Source organism: Scleropages formosus, chromosome 14 (assembly GCF_900964775.1).
Source record: "Scleropages formosus chromosome 14, fSclFor1.1, whole genome shotgun sequence".
NCBI lineage: Eukaryota > Metazoa > Chordata > Actinopteri > Osteoglossiformes > Osteoglossidae > Scleropages > Scleropages formosus.
In genome coordinates, this window is record NC_041819.1 from 6,848,175 (window position 1) to 6,867,919 (window position 19,745).

The 19,745-nt window shown below is 46.1% G+C and overlaps 1 protein-coding gene across 1 annotated transcript in view; it reads right to left on the bottom strand.

Moving 5' to 3' along the window:
* Nucleotides 1-1,665: 1,665 nt before the first annotated feature.
* LOC108920461 (E3 ubiquitin-protein ligase SH3RF3-like) overlaps nucleotides 1,666-19,745 on the bottom strand; it is a 107,547-nt gene continuing 89,467 nt past the window's right edge. The window contains exons 5-10 of the mRNA XM_029258051.1: nucleotides 19,444-19,556; nucleotides 17,980-18,150; nucleotides 14,794-15,071; nucleotides 12,821-13,110; nucleotides 8,339-8,676; nucleotides 1,666-4,644 (exon numbers count right to left, since the gene is read on the bottom strand). Coding sequence (XP_029113884.1) covers nucleotides 4,476-4,644; nucleotides 8,339-8,676; nucleotides 12,821-13,110; nucleotides 14,794-15,071; nucleotides 17,980-18,150; nucleotides 19,444-19,556 — 1,359 coding nt within the window. The 3' untranslated portion in view covers nucleotides 1,666-4,475. The remainder of the gene's footprint in view (nucleotides 4,645-8,338; nucleotides 8,677-12,820; nucleotides 13,111-14,793; nucleotides 15,072-17,979; nucleotides 18,151-19,443; nucleotides 19,557-19,745) is intronic.

The window sequence follows — 19,745 nt, forward strand, 5'->3', positions numbered from 1 at the left end:
TTCTTTGCCTTTGCCCTTGATCCAACATCTTGAATTTCAAAGTGATGGAAAGCGGCCAAAGGAATTGAACAGCAGCCAAGAGATGCACCGAAATCTCAGTAAATAGTCACTGGTGTTGACTATGGTTATTTATAAGGTGGTAATGCACCTAATGTGGGGAGGCTTTACCAGCGAGGCCAAGCAGTCTCCTAACGGCAAGGAACCCATCATGACTAGAACTCACTCAACTGCCGCAAGCCATTGGCTTAAAGAAGGAATAAAACACTATCATTTCCAATAGGATCATACTTGATTGTGTTCTTAGGATGAACGATCAGTACCGGTACATGGTTTCATTCTCTGTGAAAAATCCATCGTGAGTAGCTTTCGTCTCCTACTTTTCCTCCGGGATGCTGTGCTGCATTTATTTCTTCTTAGCATTGTATGATGTTTGGAAAAGTTCCACATGTATTCAGGAAGAAATAACCACATTGGTTACTTGGGCTCCAAGAATAATCACCTGCATTTACATTTATATTGTCCATAGCTGACAGCTTTCTCAAACAATTTCCCTCCTGCAATGCATGGCTTCAAAATTGGGTTGTCGTTTAGGTCTGTGGCGAAAGATTTTAGATTTTCAATTACACAGCCGGTCCGTTGGGACGAGCAGCACTTCTCATAGAAACACAAACAGACAGGAAGGCATGGAGGGAACGAGTGAGTGTGTGTGAGAGAGAGAGAGAGAGAGAGAGAGAGAGAGAGATCTAAGGTGGCTTTGGCGAACACCCTTTCCTTCCCTTGATGTGAAATTACAGTAACTGCCACACTGAGTGATAATGAGAAAATGTGGCACTTGGGTATGCGCTTGTGTACAGTGTCAGTGTGAGTGACACTGTGTCAAAGATGTGTCAAAGCGATGACAGAACAAGCATTTGGTGCCTTTATCCGTGACCGTCACTGACGTTAACATGAGAAGGAGCACCGTTTACAGGACGAGCTCCCGGAACTGATCCAGAGCCGCGCGGCTACTGTACCCAGCAGCTTAGAAAATGTGGGTCCAAAATATTTTAGCAAGTTTAGTGAATGCACATTTTTTGCTGAACTGGACAAATGTGCATATAGGAAGAGAAAAAAAAAAAAAACAAGGGCACAGATTTTTACTCTGGAAAGGTATAATTGGTTTGTATAACACAAAATTTTCCTCCTACTCATCTGCTTACAGTAATATGTGCGTATTAAGGTTTCAAAGGAAAGGCTAAGTGATTATTCAGACTGCCAGTATAGCAGATAATATAAAATGCTATATGAAAGCCAAATGCTATGGGAATGAAGGCAGAAATTATTTTTCTGATGATCAGTTTAGAGAAGTTTCATTTTCTAATTTAAATTGCAGCCAACTCCTTTTACCTCTTAAATGTCAAATAGTCTACAGTAGAAATTATGAAAGGGGTTTAATTCCTAAACATGTAATGTGATTGTGGCTTTGATTGAGAAAGGAGAATAAGAAAATTTTATGCTGGACGGTTACGTTGTTCATCATTGTTATTGTCTGTGGATTATTATTTTTTTTTTTAGAAAGAATCCATGAGGTTACAGTTTACCTTTGTGGTCCACACACATCCATACACAATCAAACAAGGAGCGATCTGATGGGAATTTAAAGACACGCATCGCTGCAGTGTAAATCAAAGGCATTTATTGCTGAAATGCACTTGACTTAAAAACAACACTCCACAGGTTATTATACAAGACAGTTTGTGAATGAACACAAGGCCAAATGACAGATCACCAGCACTGACAGTGTGTCCCCAAACTTCTGAGCTTGGGCATCCTGCAAAAATGTTACCACAATATATATTTTCGTTTTCTTGCAATAATGTAAAAAGTCCTTTTCTTTTTCAATCAATGGAGCATGACTTTTCATGCTGGACTAAATTTTTTGTTGAAATTCTTTTCAGGATCACATACACACATAAAACTCTGTTCACGAGTCTGAAACACCCTGAATAGGACACAGACCCATGGAAAACTGGGGAAGGAGAATACCAAGATCAACAATAGCTGCAGAAATCTGTCCCCCTGTCTGGGTCAACATGAGCCACATGAGCTTGTGCTTTGCTTCCTTCAGGGGGAGCCCCAGTCCTGGGCCCTTGACTCTCGTCTACATGCAGACAGAAAACAGCTCAGCAATGGATATGGCTAAAAAGGTAGCTTCGGTCAACTGAAGATATTGTTCCCGTTCCTCGGTGCGTAATCAATATGGCGTGAATGAGTTTGGGTTTAAATCACCGTCTTACAGTAACAAGAGGTCAATGATTCCAGAAACCTGAGAACTGTGGCTTGGCATGCAGAGCCCAAAAGCAAATCCAAAAATCTATCCCTTCTTTCTCTACTAAGTGACATCCCCTGTACGTACACCTACGGGCTCCGCATCATTGTCTACCGATGAAATCAGCTACGAACAATTAGCAGTTATGAAGAGCAGGCAGATACCCTTGGATGATGCCTCCATGGAGCCTCAGTCAATCACTGGTCTGCTGACAGCTTCCCTACAGTGAAGGACATTGACCACAGTGACCAGAGGGGAATGTGGGCTCACAAGTCCATTATTCACTCAGCCAAAGACACTCTGCAGGAGAGCAGAGTAGCTTTCATCCCATAGATCCAGCGATGGAGGGTATCTGAGGTAATCTCTGCTAAGGTGAAGTGCAATGGTTAAATAGTGGGTACCGAAACCATCACCACCTGAGTGAGGACGCCTCCCTGTGTTCGGACCTGTGAGCACGTGCGGGAGCCCTGCATCGCACCCGCTGCTGGCTCCGCCGTAGGACCGAAGCATCAAAAGGCTCTCCTGGCCGCTTACACAGGGTGGCAGTTTGCCTGGGAAAGTAATTACCTGCTTCTCATGACCAGATGCCTCCGCAGAGTAAGATCTGGCAGGTCATTCCGCTGCAGGCCTTTTCGGCTCTTAATGACGAGCCTCGAACTTCACGGAGACCTTCACCTCACCAGGACCACAGCTTTTTAACGATGTGGTTCATAAAGACAATGGGGCTGAAGAACTGATAAGGGTTAGCATGTGGCCAAAATCATTACCCATTTCATCACTTCCATTAGATGCCATGGAATTTAATGTATGGAATGATCACTTGATAATTTGACCGTTATTAAATAACTGGGTGCGAGTTAGAGAAGAGCAACGCAAAGTTAGGAATAAAACCATGTCCTTTTCTACCTCTTCCTTCGGAATATAAAGTAACTTTGAATACCGCCTGCATTAACTTCCAACAAGATAAAATACTGGATATTCCAGTGATCCGCCGAGCAAATGAGAGGGGGAACATGACCTAAATGTTTAATAATTCATGATAAAGTGGAAATTGTGCTTTACAGTGAGACATAATAAAGACTGTAGCAGCGAGCAGTTGTGTGCGCTGGATTGTGCACCCTGGGAAAAAAATCTGTCATCTCGACTACACTTTATTCATAGACTGAGGATTCTTTTCTATGCTAAGCTAAATTTAATCAGCACTGCTTTGCTTTATCTTGTCTAGGCTCCCTGAATGCTGATATCATTGGTATTCGCGTAAAGGAGTGAAAATGGGCCGTGCGGGACGTCACAGACCCGCTTGCGCGGACAATGTGTATCGTGCAACTGAAGAAATTGGCTGCTATGAACCGATCCGCCGATCTGTGACCTACAATGTTCCGCAAGGCTGAGGATTAAAATATACTTCCGTACAAATGGTATATTTAAGGTCAAAACTGTCATCTCATATCATCGGTACCTTTCCAGGTCACAGCCACAACCGTGACCCATGCAGGGGATTCTATCCAGGTCACTGCAGCTGATTCACAATAACGCACAGTATAAACATATGAAGAAAACCTTTACTTTACATTTATCGAGCTTGAGGTCTCCCAGGACAGAGGGTCAGGTTCGCTCCATTGCGATAGCGGCACTCTTTCGGTCCACAGTAACGGGTGGAAGGCACTGCTTGAGCTGGGCCACTGACCGAGCAGTGGGCTCTGGGTGTGTCAGCGAGGGGGAGCCACTATCCACAGCCCGCACGTCTGCGTTATGGATCTGACAGTAGTCGTTGTGGGAGTCCTCCGCGCTCTTTTCCTCTCAAACAATAGCAATATATTGTCAACAATGGCAGTGGTTAGTAATGATTCTTTGTGTGAACTCTCTCTGAAATCGTTCCACCGGTTGGAGTGGCAGGATCACAATGGGGCATAGGATTAACAAACACCCATAATGCCTACTTGCGAGGCCGTACATAAACTTGGCACGCGGGCACTTTGGCAAGGCCCAATGAATTGGTTTCTATAGTATAGACAAGGAGATCCCTCCAGGTGATGTCCTGAATATACCCAAAAGCTGTTTTGAGAATGTCCTATTGTGAAGTCTTGTCCTGAGGGCATATCAGTCAAAAGCCCCTTTGCTGGAGATGCTGGAATAGCGCTTCTGTCCAGATGAACCTCCTCCTGACTCAGAAGCTCTCCACAAAGCTGCCAGGGAAGAGCCCCGAGCGACCCGTGCGCTGGAGCGTGCCCTTGTACCAGCCGTCCTCCCGCTTCTTGTGCACGAAGACAATGTCTCCCTCTTTCAGCTCGATCTCGGCCTCACTCTGCGGAGGGTAGGGCACCACCACCCGGTACCTGGGGAGGGGATGGGACAGCGGTGAGAGCACATATGGAAGAGACACTAAAGACACAAAAGAACTTATTGACAGCATTATGAATCTCCAAACCTCTGCAGGCTCCAGACAGGGGAGGACAGAAGTGAGGATTTAAAATTACCATTGGCAAATTCAGACACAAAACCCTTCAGCATACTACTTTAAGTCAGCACAACTGTTAAATCACATTGCAAAATCACGATGGTGAAAATCCAGTTAACTCCCCGCTTCACAAAGTGTTACATTTCCTATTGCAAAATGTTCCCCGAACTGGCAGGCAGCGAGTTTGTCATTTCAGACCTGCCATGTGTTGCCGTCTGATGCATCCCCCCACAGATTGTCTTTTGGAGATTTACACTTTAATTTCCGCATTACATTTTACACTTCCCAGAGTGCAAATCACATCCCCATAACCTTCTCTAGGCCCATCCACAACAGTGCAAAGCCAGCACCCTTAACCATTCAGTGCTATCCATCATTGCCAACTACTCAGCCCATTCTTACATCAGTAACACAATCTCCACCTCTGTCCACATCTTCATCTCTCTCTGCATCGCCACAATAGCTTCTTATCCATATGATGACCACAGCTTCAGTCGTAACCACGGAAATATTGGAATTTCACCTTTATCTGCATCACTACAATATCCTCCCGCCTCCACCACCTCCGTACCCATCACTACTAACAATGTACACGTCTGTCTACTACACCCACAGAATGACAGTCCCAGTCGAGTCTTTGAGTACACCTGAGCAACCTGGGCAATACTTGTATGGGGTGAACTGGACAAAAAAGTGAAAGCAAGGCAACCTACAAGTGTTCTACATCTCTGGGAGCTGCTACACGAGAGTTGGGAAGCCATGATTTCCTGCTCAAACTTAAGTAAATGCTTCATGAAACAAGCTTTTAGTAAGGATATTTGGACTTTTGAAAAGGACTATATCCACAGACCTCTTTCTTATATACATTCCTATCAAAACATCAGTGACATCCCATTTCACAGCAACATCCTTTACCACAAACATCCTTGTCTTCATCAGTGCAAACCCAGTAATCCTGTCTATTCAAATAATTTAGTCCTACTTCCAAAAGTCAGACATATCTGAAGAAGGTTACTGACATGAACACACCATCAAGCCAGTAGTGTGAAGTAAGTTGGCTGCTTACTCAACTGGTAATCATTGAAACATGATTACTTCGTAGTAATGACTACTCATTCTAGCAGAAAATCACTGAAGTATGAAAAGACTTCAAGTAAAATCTAACAATTGCAGCCCAAGGTCAAGCATGAGAATACTATTCAGTAAAAGCTCTCTTATTGCACATCCCTTTTCATGGACTTGTTACATTTGACAGAAACAGCTAAGGACGAATGAAATGAAAGAAGAGCACATATAATTTCTCCATTGATTTCCTTTTGAGGGACATGAATTTCAGCCATGTAATTACTGCAGAAGAAACTGCTGCAATATCATTACTGTATCGGCCAGACACCTTCGACCTTCTGCTTTCAAGAGGGAAAAAAAGAAAATCAATTAATGATTTCTCCCTCACAGCCATAAATTATCCGAGCCTCAGCTTTGAGTGAAGGATCGGAACAGGATCTATAGCAAGAACAAGGAGGGACTCACTTAGCTCAGCTATTCAAAAGTTGCACATTTTGTGGCTCAACTGTAAAACATTGACATCCTGTGATGCATTTTTGAGGACATTGTTTGAAACATTGTTTCTTTGGTTTACGTTGACCTGTGATGGAAGAACTATGGTTGAATTTTAAACGATTCAGCTGTTCAGCAAAGTGCGTTTCAGATATACATGTGTTGTTTGATCACTTAATTGGTAGGGTGAGGTACCTTTAGGGCAGGTGTTTAGACACGTAGATAATTGCATTACAGGGATCAGAACTTGTTTTTGCCAGACTTATTGAAATGATACATGATCACAACCCTTCCTGGAGCGTGAAATAAAAAGTGTTTGGTTTCAGCCCCAGGCTCCTTTTACAGCAAACAGCCACATGCATCCTCACGGATATCAACAAAATGTAATGGACCTAACATAGATGTCTACCCGATATGTGCACAACCAGCACAACAACCGCAGGCCAATTTTTACTGCTCCAGCAGCACCAGTCCGCTGCACAATGGATGAGGTTGCATGGATATGTTGCGTTGCATAGAGGACGGGGCCATTGTCCTGATTTGAACCTGATTTAAACAACACACATTATGCCTCTGGAGAGTCATTAGGAGATGACAGGTGGGTGTAAAAAGGAACGTCATGCATGGAACATGTCTGTCAGTGTGAGGAGGAGGGGGCTGCTCTACACTGTCCCACGTGGCTCTGTACAGGCCCCACACACACTGCTCATTAGTCGCCTCTGCGGTACTCAGTCGGCCGCAACAAGGCTGCAGTTCTCACTCTAATACGCAAACATAAACAACCTGACACAACCCAACACATAGTCTGGGTAAGGGGCACTGCTACAGACTCCAGAAGGGAAGGTACAAGCGGGTAGGTGCTGGAGGGTTAGACCCCATTATAACAACAATTTCTACTTAGCCCCATGTATGACATCCATTGTACTACAGCTAGGGTCTGTTTTCACATGTTGAACTGTGAAACCAGGGAACCATCAAAACCTCATTCATCTTTTCAAGAGCTACAAGCAGCAACACTGTTCTCTGATAAATTATAAACTCGCAGAAGTGAAATACATCAGACAAATGCATCATGCACCAGGGATTTGCGAAGTTCTCAACAATAAACGCTGCCCTCATCAGCTGTAGGCAGGGCAGAGAAGAATTATCAAGACACAACCCCTCCTTCCGGACATCAAACAGCACGACAAGAAAAATTAATTTTGCTACACAACTGGGACCAGAAAGAGTGTTTGATAGTTTTATTTGTATATAAATCCAAAGTCAGTCAGTAATGGCTTAATAAATCACACACCACTCAATTTACTTATGTATTAGGTTCTGTAAAAATCTTGGACAGGTCTATGATAAATAAAATTTAAAAAATCCGCTGTTTTCATTGCAATAACTTTACCATTGAGTAACATTCAAATAAAAAGTAGCTTAAAAAGCTGAGCGCTCAGCAGTTCATCTCCTAAACATGTGCAACATGGTTTAACTTCTTATTATTGAGCGCTAACGCTCACAAATACTACACACAACCTATAAACCTAGGCCAAGCCAGTTGAATTATGGCAGTCCGACAAATCTTGTTCCGTTTTATTGTACATTGCTACCAACTATCGGATGGTTGTAGAAATGCACTTTGCTTTTGTGACAGATGGGAACTATAGGAAAAAGATGAGTGAAGAAAACGTGATTAAAAACAAATAAACAGGAAAAAGTGCGTATCTTCAAAAACGTTGCTCACAAGAAGCAGAGCCATCGTAATAGTAATTTTTGATCTAAGCTTTTTGATTTTGTATGCAAGCGCTTTGAAAACAGGATGTATGGATTCTTTTTTTACTGGCAAAGTATCGTACTCAAACTAGAGAGATACACCATCGGAGAGTAAATTTCCGAGATATTGTTTGGAGAATACATGGATTCCAGAGTGACGACTGCTATAAAGAAGAATGGTGCTAGAACTACAGAGGTGAAGCAATGCATGCTGGGAACTAAGCTTTTTGAATAATGAAGGCATGGCTGTGACCAACCTTTCTCTGGATAAAGGCTTGGGCTCGGGCCGCAGGGCAAGCAGAGCGGAGCAAGGCTGGCGGGCTGGTGGTGACACAGAGAAGTTCAGGTCCAAGGAGCCGGACTTCCTATGCAACGGCTCCAGGCCCATGGCACCCTGCATCTCGCTCTCAATGGGGCAGGAGCCGGCACGGCCGTGGCTGGGTCCCATCGCTCCCATTGCTCCTTGTGCAGCGGCCTCAGCAGATGCCTGAGGTTGGGGCTCGTGGGTCGGGGACACAGAGGGTGGAGAGCGAGACTTCTTCTTGGCAGCTGCCCCAGAAAGCAGCTTGAGGAGACCGCCGGCTTTCTTCTCTTTCTGTGGAGGGAAAGAGAGCTGCTGACATGCAGACAAAGACAAATCTATATATAAATATATATATATATATATATAGAGAGAGAGAGAGACAGAGATACCTATACACACACATACACACACACCCAGAGATGCTGAAATCCTATTAAAAATGATGTAGTAAAGTCTTGTCTTGATTCCTTTAAATCGGCATTACATTTGCATTTATTCATTTAGCAGACGCTTTTATCCAGTGTGACATAAATCTCAGCAAAAGTTCAATTTATCCATTGCACAGATAAAATTCTCCTAAACATGTGAGGCTATAAAGAGGTTCCCCAGGTCAGTGGTTTTTTTTTTTTTTTTTCCAAGTCACTTCATTTTTTAAATGAAATCTAATAATGAAGGCCACAGGTATCGCACTGGTTGCCTTGGAACTATAGTGTACGTTGCCTTTTAATGAAAGGATTTGGGTTTGATTCCCCGCTCCTGATCGAGTACCCATAGGCAAGGCACTTTCCCAGAATTAATCCTCAGAAAAATACCCAGCCGTATAAATAACTAAATAATTGCAATGTTTTTAACATTGAAATTGTGTTGGAAAAAGGTGTCAGTCGCGGGAAAAAAATGTAAATATAAACAAAAAGACGTCAGCATTTAAACTGTCTTATTCACGGTTCCGTGAAGACGAATATTTCCTGCTTTCTGCTACTTAGCTAGAGGATTTCCTTGTTGCTGTGGCTGCTGGGAGATATCAGCTGGAATCCACAGGAGCTAGAGATGCTTCACCAGGGGAAGGCACAGGATCTTTGCAGGGGTATCTTTGCACTCTTGGCTACCCAGGGACCCAAAGTTATTAAACATCCAATCAAGCAAGACAGGCTGAGTAGCCTTTTCTCATTTGTTCTGTTCTTATGTTCTCATGTTCACATATGCAAATTTTTACGCAAACTGTGAGAATTTTAATAAATCCCATTAAAAACCACAGTTCCAAAGTACCCGTAAAAATTGCAGAGGGTTTATCCCAGTTTGGTGTTGCCCCTAAAACTCGGCTTTTGTTGAGAAGGACAACCGCGGCGGGGGGAGGTGGGGTGCGATCTCCCTCCTGAACGAGGATTGTGAAATGGCGTGAATAGGGAGCGCATGATGAGCAGAGAGGAGGATTGTGGGAAAGTGAGAGTCAGTAAATCACTGTCCTGAATGGAAAACCTACAAGTTTGTAAGATGTCATGTGCAACGAAAAGGCTTTATTTGCCCTTGTGTAAGAAACGATAACAAGCCTGTGATTGCTCACAGTTGCAAAGGGATATGAACTTTTCTTTCCCATCAAACAGAAATATCCCTCGTAGCGAAGCGGCGTGGCATGTTGAGAAGGGGTCCTAGTTGCTTTAAACTAAGACAAGGTTCTAGACCAGGGTATTGGAGACCATGAAGAGAGCAGAGAAGGAGGATGGGATGCAGAACATTCATCCATTAATAACACTAATCCATCACTGGTCATCAAGAACTGGATCACCAAAACCAGGTGCTGGTTTCTGAATGTTGACTTGCAGAAGAAGAGAAATGCAGTGGTCACCATCTGGGCTAAGCGATGCATAACTTTGAGCAATAAAATACAAGAGATGCTGCACAGAACCCTAGAGAGCCTCCAAAGAATCAACAGGCAATTACAGATCCAATTTCAGTCTTTTGTTCTCTTTATGGTTTACATGACGCTTTATCAGAACCGAGGCACAAGAAATATTGTTTTGTGTTCCGCATTCCTACCGAAGATGGGCACAGCAAAATGCAATGGCACCTATAATTCAACGTGGAAGACAGAAATGAAAACACAAAACATAAAAGTGTAATTGTACCAAAGACTCATTTACGATTGTGGTAATTAAAGTCAAGCAGCGGTTTCCGCACTTGCTGCACAGTCCTTTGCAAAGAACCGCTATACAGCGTATTTATGTGATTTTTATAATTAATGTTGAGGAATACAGATCGTATTCAACACAGCGCACAAACCTTGATCCCAGACGACTCTCCATGGGCAGTTCCGTCACTCTCCAGTGATCATTATGACTGTGATTATTGCCGCGGTGACTTTTTATGTTTTCCCAATTTTCAGTTTCAACTTCAAATTTAAAACTACTGACAAAGGAGGATAAATTCATTGCGCGGAGCAACAGGGCTTCAACCTGCAACTTCCAGTTCATGAGCTACTACACCACTTATACCCAAAGGTGCTGTGTTCTCCACTTGGCATCTCCGTGCCAGGCTTTGAAAAAACTTGCCCCAGATTCACGATCACAAGGGTGTCGGTGTCGTAAAGTGGACAAAGCAAGATGAGCGCTCTGTGAACCCCGTTGAGTACAACCCCCATCTGCCATATCCACCCTCACACCACCCCCGAGACCCCCAGCACACTTCTTTTTAGCACTTGCCTCCTGTCCCTGGGCAAGCCTTACACTCTCACTCACGACGGGGAGACCAGGAGACAATTATCGGCGCATAATGAGCACAGAGATACCCGTCAGACCGGCTGACAGCTTGGGAGGCCCTGCGGACTTCAGTTCCTGTTCCGCTCGGCCTCCTTAACACGTCTTCTCTCTCCCGCCGCTGCTTCGCTCCCCTCGCTAACGCCGCTCTCGGTACTGCCGCCAGCTCGTTCTGACCGGTCCATAAGTGTCACATCCCACACAGTTGGGATTTCCACGTTATTACACAAAGAATGTAGCCGTGCAGCAGGGACAGGGACAGAGTGTCATTGGAACATCACTCATCCTTCCTCTGGGTTTGTAGCAGTTCTCAAAATTACCGGAGCGGGAGCGAGTCGGGAGGTCGCGTGATCTCGATAACCGAAGGCGTTTGATCGGGAAACTTAGCGATGTAATCCGGACCACGGCGAAAGCTTTCCATGGCACATGGCTTGTCAGTCGGACCGCGTCGCCGAGACAAAGCAAACGCTGCGACGGTTTATCAAAGTCCTCTCAGTGCGCCGCGCTGAATGGAAATAGCAGTTTTAAGGAACTCCGATGATGTGTGCTGACAGATAAACAATAACTGAAAGCCAATGGGCATTGGTAAGCCATGTCAATCATAATTTGAGGAGACGTTTCAAGGCCGCAATGTTTTATGCTTGAAGAATATTTATGCGGTTCTGAGCTCAGTTGCGGCCCGGCTCTCCTTGCTGTAAAAGGACACATAATGAAAACTTTTCTTTCGGAAAGGCATTGCAATGTCTTACCGTGGCAGGTTTCGCAGACTTATTTCTCCGAATTTTGATTGCGCATATTTCAAATACGCTGCAGGAAATTCGACACATAAAGAACGTTCCTTCAATTTCGAAGCGAAAACTGCATTTTCTGGGCCGATTTCTGGGGCTGAGCGCTGAATGAACCGAACGCACTGATTCAGGCTCTGCGTGAAGCAAATTCCACGCGATGCCACGAGACGCGGCTGCAACCACAGCGTCTCCGACGGCATCATCAAGTCATACATTTCCATAATGAGTGTAAACCTGCCAGAGCCTCACATTCTTATAATGGGGAACTATTAAGGCTATTCAGACACAAAACACAAGGATGGAGGATTTGAGGCATTAATGGTGTACTGGAGACTGAATGAGGTCACAGATTTTCCTGGAAAGCTTTCCCTGGATTTTTTGAAACGCAGATTTGGACGTTATTATCAAAAAAGCACGAGTGAGACTCAAACAAGTAAAGGTGGCCTTTTTCACACTTCATGTACGTACCCGTAACTTCCAGTGATGTAGAATATGTAATAATACAGAGATGGTACTTGTGGGGGGTGCGGTGGTGCGGCAGGTTCAGCTGGTGCCTCCTGTATGGTGGGTCTGGGGTTCGAGCCCTGCTTGGGGTGTCTTGAGATGGACTGGCATCCCGTCCTGGGTGTCCCCCCCTTGCTCACCCTTGCACCCTGCGCTGCCGAGTAAGGCTCTAGCTCGCCGTGATGGCATACAAAAACATACAATATCTTCCTCGAAGAAAGCTTCATCGGTGATGTCATGGATGTAGATGATGCTTTTAAGCAAAAATGTAACCGATGTTGACATTTCCTTATACTGGATATTATTACCAGCAGTTACTGAGGTCAAGCACTCTGCTTAAGAGTGTAAGGGCAGCCCTCCCACCCCTTTCATACTCCACACTGCAGGACAAACCTTCTCAGCTTTCTTCTCCTCCAGCTTCACAGCAGGGGCACTGGCCCCCTGAGGGTGCCCTGGGGACCCTGAGTGCAGGGGGCCACCCAGCACTTCCCCGTTGAGGTGAGCGGCGCTGACGTTGGGTGGGGTGATGGCAGCGGCGGCCGAGGTGAGCGGGATAGCGGAGCGTGGGTGCTGGGGAGCCGCCACGGAGAGCGGGCGCGACGAGAGGCCAGGGGAGCCGTGAGGGCGCAGCGGGGAGACGGCAGCCGTGGGGCGTTCGGGGCTGCCCGCCGGGGGGCTGTGCACTGGGGTAGAGAGAGAGGCGATAAAGTCACACACCGTCACACACCTCTCTACGCTCGGGACCATTGCAGAGACCTGAGGAGTTTCTCAACGCAAAAAGCATCAGTCCGCTGCAGCAGCATTACCTGCTCAAACAAATCTTCCGGAAATTTCCGCGTATACGGCGGAGAGGCAGGCTCACACCAAAGGAAATTCATCTACACAGCGCACATCCCTGCGGTTATTTTTCTCCCTTTTCCTGCGAGATACGAGGCTTACACCTAAGTGGTTATCGCAAACCGCATCGAGGTTGCCTTATTTCCGTCATTATTCAGCGATGCGGGCGAATGCAGCATGAGGCGGCCGCTGCGTACTCGGGTTACGAACAATTGCATAATACGGTAACACCTAGTAACCCACTGCGCACAGGCCGGCAGCTCGCGACTGCAATCGCATTTTGCAGATTCGAGCGCTGCGACAGAAATGTATGTGATGAATCATCCGTATTCCTGCGATGGATCAAGAGAGAAAGAACGGAAAAGCAGCGCCGACTCGAATGGGGTATCCAACAGGGGAACGCACTCCTCCTCACACACTGGAGCACATCTTTCTCAGCACGGCTAAATGTCAATGTGAAAAACAAGCTGTTACAGCCTTTATGGCACACTGGAGAGCAACTGAGATTGTTCAGCAGTCAATAAAATACTGAGGCTAATTTGTTAATATTGCTTTTTGCCCAGAGGAAATCACTATCATTTCAAAATATGTGCATTTCGCTTTTGGATAAGCGCCGTTAGGACGCGATTTTAATAATACTTGCATGTATCCTGGCTAAATAAAACATGAGTGCGGCGCGAAACCTCTCAGAACACGGATGGCCCAGTTTGAGTGGTTTTTTAGAGTTTTTTAATGTATTCAGGTTTGGCACTTTTATTTTAGCACATCCCTGCCGACCCTTCTTTAAGCACTGAGGATGCTGTCATAGGGCACTTGTGCAGCACTTTTAACAAAAGACAAAAACCTCAATAGATCCATCCTTCGAAATCCGACATGCAGCTAACATGCCGTGGCTGTACAATGTGAAAGGACATGGGAATAAGAGTGGCCGGAGGGGTATTGTTTCAGAAAAGTGTCATGTGTCCCCCACCCTAAGAATGTTTTATATATGATACGCCCACCTTTTTCCAGGAGCCGGACGCTGCTTCGTTTCTCCGAGACCTGCACATGCAGCGAGCCGACAGGACGACGGCGTTTAGCTATGGTCCCGGTGAAACCGAGCCAGACCCTGACTCACCGTGTTAAGGACACAGTGTTTAACAATCCCACGCAGTTACCGTGGAGCACAGGTAAAACGGCTCACGATTACTGTGCCCGCATGCCGGCCCGGCTCCCGCAACAAAGGCGGCGGAACGCCTTAACAAGCTTCTCCTTCGAGAACTGCAGAGTCCATCTGACCCCACATGCATCGTTTCTCGTTAATTTCTCCATCTTTTACGGACTACTTGTTTCTAGAGACACTGTGTTGCGATAATACCCTGGGCAGGGACTCCGCTTTTCGGGCCTGGATTACTGCCCTGGCACCCTCGGTGCTGGAGGCATTTCAGAGGGTGGAAAGTGAACTGGGAGAGACGAGATGATGAAAACACGAGCAACGCTACGCACCCCGCCCACAAGCGTGTGCCGCAGGGCTCCCCCTGAGAACTCACCCAGCTGCAGGGGGGTGCGAGGCTGCCCCTGGGATACCCCAGCCGGCTGGCCCGACATGCGCAGGCAGTTCTTCATGTGGAGCTGGGGGGAGGTCGATGACGAAGCCGAGGAGGACGAAGAGGCGGCCGGGCTGGCTAAGGGAGGGGCGGATCGCGACACGGACCCCAAGAGCGCCGGGCTGGAGGGGCCGGCAGAGCCCGGGGAGCCCGGAACCACCTTCACAGCCTGGGCCGAGCCGGGGAGACAGACGCGGGACTGTCCCATCACAAAGGGAGCCCTGTGGACAGAGTGAGAGAGAACCCCAGGGGAAAACACAGTGAGACACTGGCGGCTCCCGCGCAGCAGTCCCCTAGTAGGACATGTTCATCCCTGCAGATGTTATATTGTAACGCGCTGTGCTCTAGGCCCAGATGGGGCAAAGAAGGACAAGTGGACAGCGCCCATTACGAACGTTTATCAGAACACCAGCACAAAGCGAGAAGTATTGGCGCGAATGCGAAGAATATAATGCTCTTTGGCTTTTCCTCAAGGACCTACACCTCAAACCAGCTTGCTTTTCTTCCCCCTCACATTGGCCAGCAGATGCTCACCACCTCATATTCCCCGTAAGCCCCCATGGCGGTTGAACAACTAATTCACATTTTACCCACAATTCTCATTTACGTACAATAAACCCATTTTCCCGATCAAATACGAAACTCCCCAGTAATGCAGGTCGTTACAATATTATAGCTAACACAGCATAATCAAATTGGTAACCTGGATAACATGTATTAAAAGCTGATATTACTGAGATTTCCTTTATAATTTTCTTCTCCCTTTGGCCACATATTGACTTGCTGTCATAGAATGAGAAACTACAGCGTACAGGATGTTTGAAAGGGCTGAAATGCAACACATGAGATCCAGGCCAATGGTCTCAGTTGGGGTGTTTTAAAGACCTTATCCTTTTATAAAATAGGAACTCGATCACAATTAATAATTCAGCGAAATCTGTCTGATGGCGGGTTTTGTTTTTGTTTTTTTTTTTTCTTTCCAAAGGATTTTAGGATTAAAATCTGAGCCTTTCTTAATTAAACTGAACGTGGAGGAGGAAGATTGCTTTCCACGGCAGTCAAAGTCATTAACCGTGGTGTGTGGAATTTGCTTACACCCACGACGGCAGTGCAGACTCAGGAGGTCTGTCATACACGTCCACGTGCCCTTTGGCCAACGGTGTTGCACATCCTGTCAGTGCTTCTCACCAATCCTGCCCTGTCCCACACAGGAAAGAGGTGAATCGCAAAACCTTATCGGCAGCTTTCACTGTGGTAGCCTGCCAGGACCTGGGGGTGGGATGGGGTGGCACTCACATATGTTGTCTGAACCGCTTGTCCCATACGGGGTCACGGGGAGCCGGAGCCTAACCTGGCAACACAGGGCGGAAGGCTGGAGGGGGAGGGGACACACCCAGGACGGGACGCCAGTCCATCGCAAGGCACCCCAAGTGGGACTCGAACCCCAGACCCACTGGAGAGCAGGACCCGGTCCAACCCACTGCGTGGGGTGGCACTTTAACATAAAAATGTTTTCCATGCAAATTAATTCTGGAGACTGATATTTGGGAGCCCTTTGAGCTGAGACAATGTGGACCACAGCCACTGGGCAGGTGAGGTTGAAGATATAAGACAAGCCCATTAGAAATTTCTGGAAAAACACATAATTCTCAGACAGTATCCAGTTAAACAAATCTCTTCACACATATTGCCCCCCCGCCCCCCATATTGTGGAAGGCCCAGCTGGGGACTCTCTGAAGTGAAAGGGTCCTTACTCACAGTTTGCAAGCTCCACCTATCTGTGGTGCACATACTGACCTGAACACACACAAACACACACACACGTACGCGCAGGATTCCCCTTCTACCAGCGCTCATTATCGTGTTATTAAATTTTTTCAGAGGTTTGGCACAGAACTGAGCATTCTTAATTCTGTTTGCCTGCTTTCAGAAACATCCAGCAATGCATGGGATTCTTTCATTCCTTTTTTCACCCAGGCCTTGCTGGAAGATGTCATCAGCCCCGTTCCGGCGTGCTGAGCTTTTTACGACGCCTTACGTGCGTTTTCTCACCTCAGCAAACGTGAGTGACAGATGTGCAAATTAAAAACAAGCAACAGCGACACTTAACTGCTGATGTATTGGGCAGAAATGCCATATTGATAAGGAGCTCGCACAAGTGAGTCGACTCCCCCCGACACCCTCATAACCATAATGTGGTATTTGCCTTCTTTTGCACAAAAAAAAAACGTTGCTGGGCCAGAGAAATCACTAGACACGCAAACTGTTCCAGTGACAGCTGACCTTTAAGGAAGCCTTAAGGATTTCCTGCCTATGCCAGTGTGCGCCCCCTATTGGCAGAAACGCATTCGTGCAGACGAGACACAGAAAATGTTGCCCCCGCTTGCGGCACGGCAGCCCGCTGTGATTTTTCATGTCAAGCAGATGATCGAGGGATTCTGAAGACACACTTGATGTTCTATGCAATTACTGTTATTATTATTATTATTATTTACACTTACTTTCGCAAACCTCTTATCCTGGTCAGGGTTGTGGAGGTCTTGAGCCTATCTCAGAATCACTGAGTGTAAGGCTGGAGGAGGTAAACCAGTCTATTGTATGGCAGCCACACATGTACACACTCATGCACCATGGGCAATTTAGCAACACCAAGGAATTTAGAGTCATCAATTTGCCTGAACTGCATGTCTTTGGACCGTGAGAGGAAACCAGAGCACCCAGAGGAAACCAACACAGACATGAGGAGGACATGCAAACTCCACACAGAGTAAGATGATTCGAACCTATGCTCAAACAGCCCAGGAACTGTGTGGTGATAGCAATATCTTGCTGCACCACTATTACTACTACTACTACTACTACTACTATTATTATTATTATTATTATTATTATTATTATTATTATTATTGCTGTTTTGTAGTTGTTTATTTGTGACTTAGCTAATAGCTTTATCCAAGGCAGCAATATTGTACAACTGTCTTCAGCTGTAAACTTTGAGGCTGTATGTTCATGTCCTCAAAATATTTACAAATTTTGCCCCTTCAATTTTCAATATATGACCACAAGCTGTTAATTAAAAAAAAAAACAAAAAAAACTCTCTCTCTCTCTGGGTTCAGCAGACCACACACCTGGACACAGGGGTAACATAGTTCCCAGGGAAGACTCCAGAAGCACCATTGCGCAGGGAGGTGCCCTTGAACCAGCCGTCCTGGCATTTCTCCGTCACCCGGTACATCTCGCCTTTCCGCAGCTCCAGCTCGTCCGCTTTCTGCGGCTTGTAGGCGTACATGGCCAGGTATCTGCGGACCACAGGTCAGACATGGATGGGACACAAAGGTTGAAGGTTCGACATCAGCGGGCCGAGGAGTTTACTGAGGTCACCTAGGGGTAATAAACGTGGACACATATAAATTTCACAGGTGTAGAGAACATCTACCAGGATGAATAACAGAAGTGAATGAGAATAGTGGTGCAAAGATAAACAAATACGTGAGAACAGTGCGTTAGCTGAGCCCTCAGAGGAAAACATTAGTCATTCTCCGAAACCATTGAGTGTCAGAACCGTGACAGCCGAAATAATCCTGCGCAAACCTGAAGGCCAGGGAACCATAGGAAAGCCTTAAATTGAATCGCAGGACGATAAACACAGTAAAATAAAGAAACGGTTTCCCGATTGAATGTTTAGACAGACATGAAGCACAGGGACAGGAGAAAGTGCTGAAACATTCTGGCGCAGCGCTGTCACCCTCGGGGCAGTGTTCCGCTTGCTGGTGAGCTCAAACGCGTTGATTATAATCAGACCCGACCAGCCGTGGAAAACAAAACACACACTCATCAGAGAGCCTTCTCCATCCTGAGCGGCAGCAACCTTAAAATAAAGGTAGAGGCACAAATGCCATTTCGATGGCAAAGACCCGGGCGGATGTGGAGGCAAAGCTGCCGGGTAACTATGGCAACAGAAGAGGCTCTGTCGCAGGAGAGGAGGTGGATGCTGGTTCCGAGGACCTGTCCATATGCATTGGTAGGATGCGGGGGTGGGTGGTGGGGTGGGGGGTATTGATGGCTTTTGGCAAAGTCTTGGAATGTAGAAATATTCTCAAACGTGACATCACTTACTATCTTGAAAATTTTCTTGCACATTCTGTGGATTTTACCACTAGTTTACCGTATCAGATGTACACGTCTGAAGATTTATTCGCAGAAAAAAAAAGAAAAAACCGACACTTTGTTAAGGGATGGAGAAGAAAGCTTCGCTTCTGCGTTGCGTGTCGCAAAATGAAACCTCGTCCAGTCGTGTGATTCCAAGAAAAACTTCAGCCCTCACCTGTACTCTTGCAGAGCTTATGCCCTGTTTAACCGAACACACACACATCAGCGCACAGGCAGTATGTCAAGAAACATAAGTGATAACTGAATCATTACACTGAACCAACACAAAAAAATTAAGAAAATAAAACTGAGCTTAGATTGAAATAAATTTTATAAAATTGGAAAAATATGAAGATTGAAACATACACACACACACACACACACACGCACTCTGAGGTCGGACGATGGCTGTGAATTCAGATGGCTCAATCTGTTTGACTTACATGTTCAATGGCAGCTGGACTTTGGCGGCCACCAGCAGCTCTCCGGATGCCGAGGTCCCTCTGGATGGGACCGCCGCGGCTGAGGTAGAGGTTCCAACAAAGTAGGAGGTGTCCTGTACGAGAAGAAGTCCAAGAAAAACCACAATTCAAGTAAAGAGATGAGTAGGTGCGTTCAGATGGAAAGAGACCCTCAGTAACATCTCTTTAAAAATATCAGGATGGTGAGCCGGCCAGCGATGGACAGGCCTGCTTTGACAGTTTGGCCGGAACTGGAGTAGGTAAAATGTTGCACCAATGCGGTC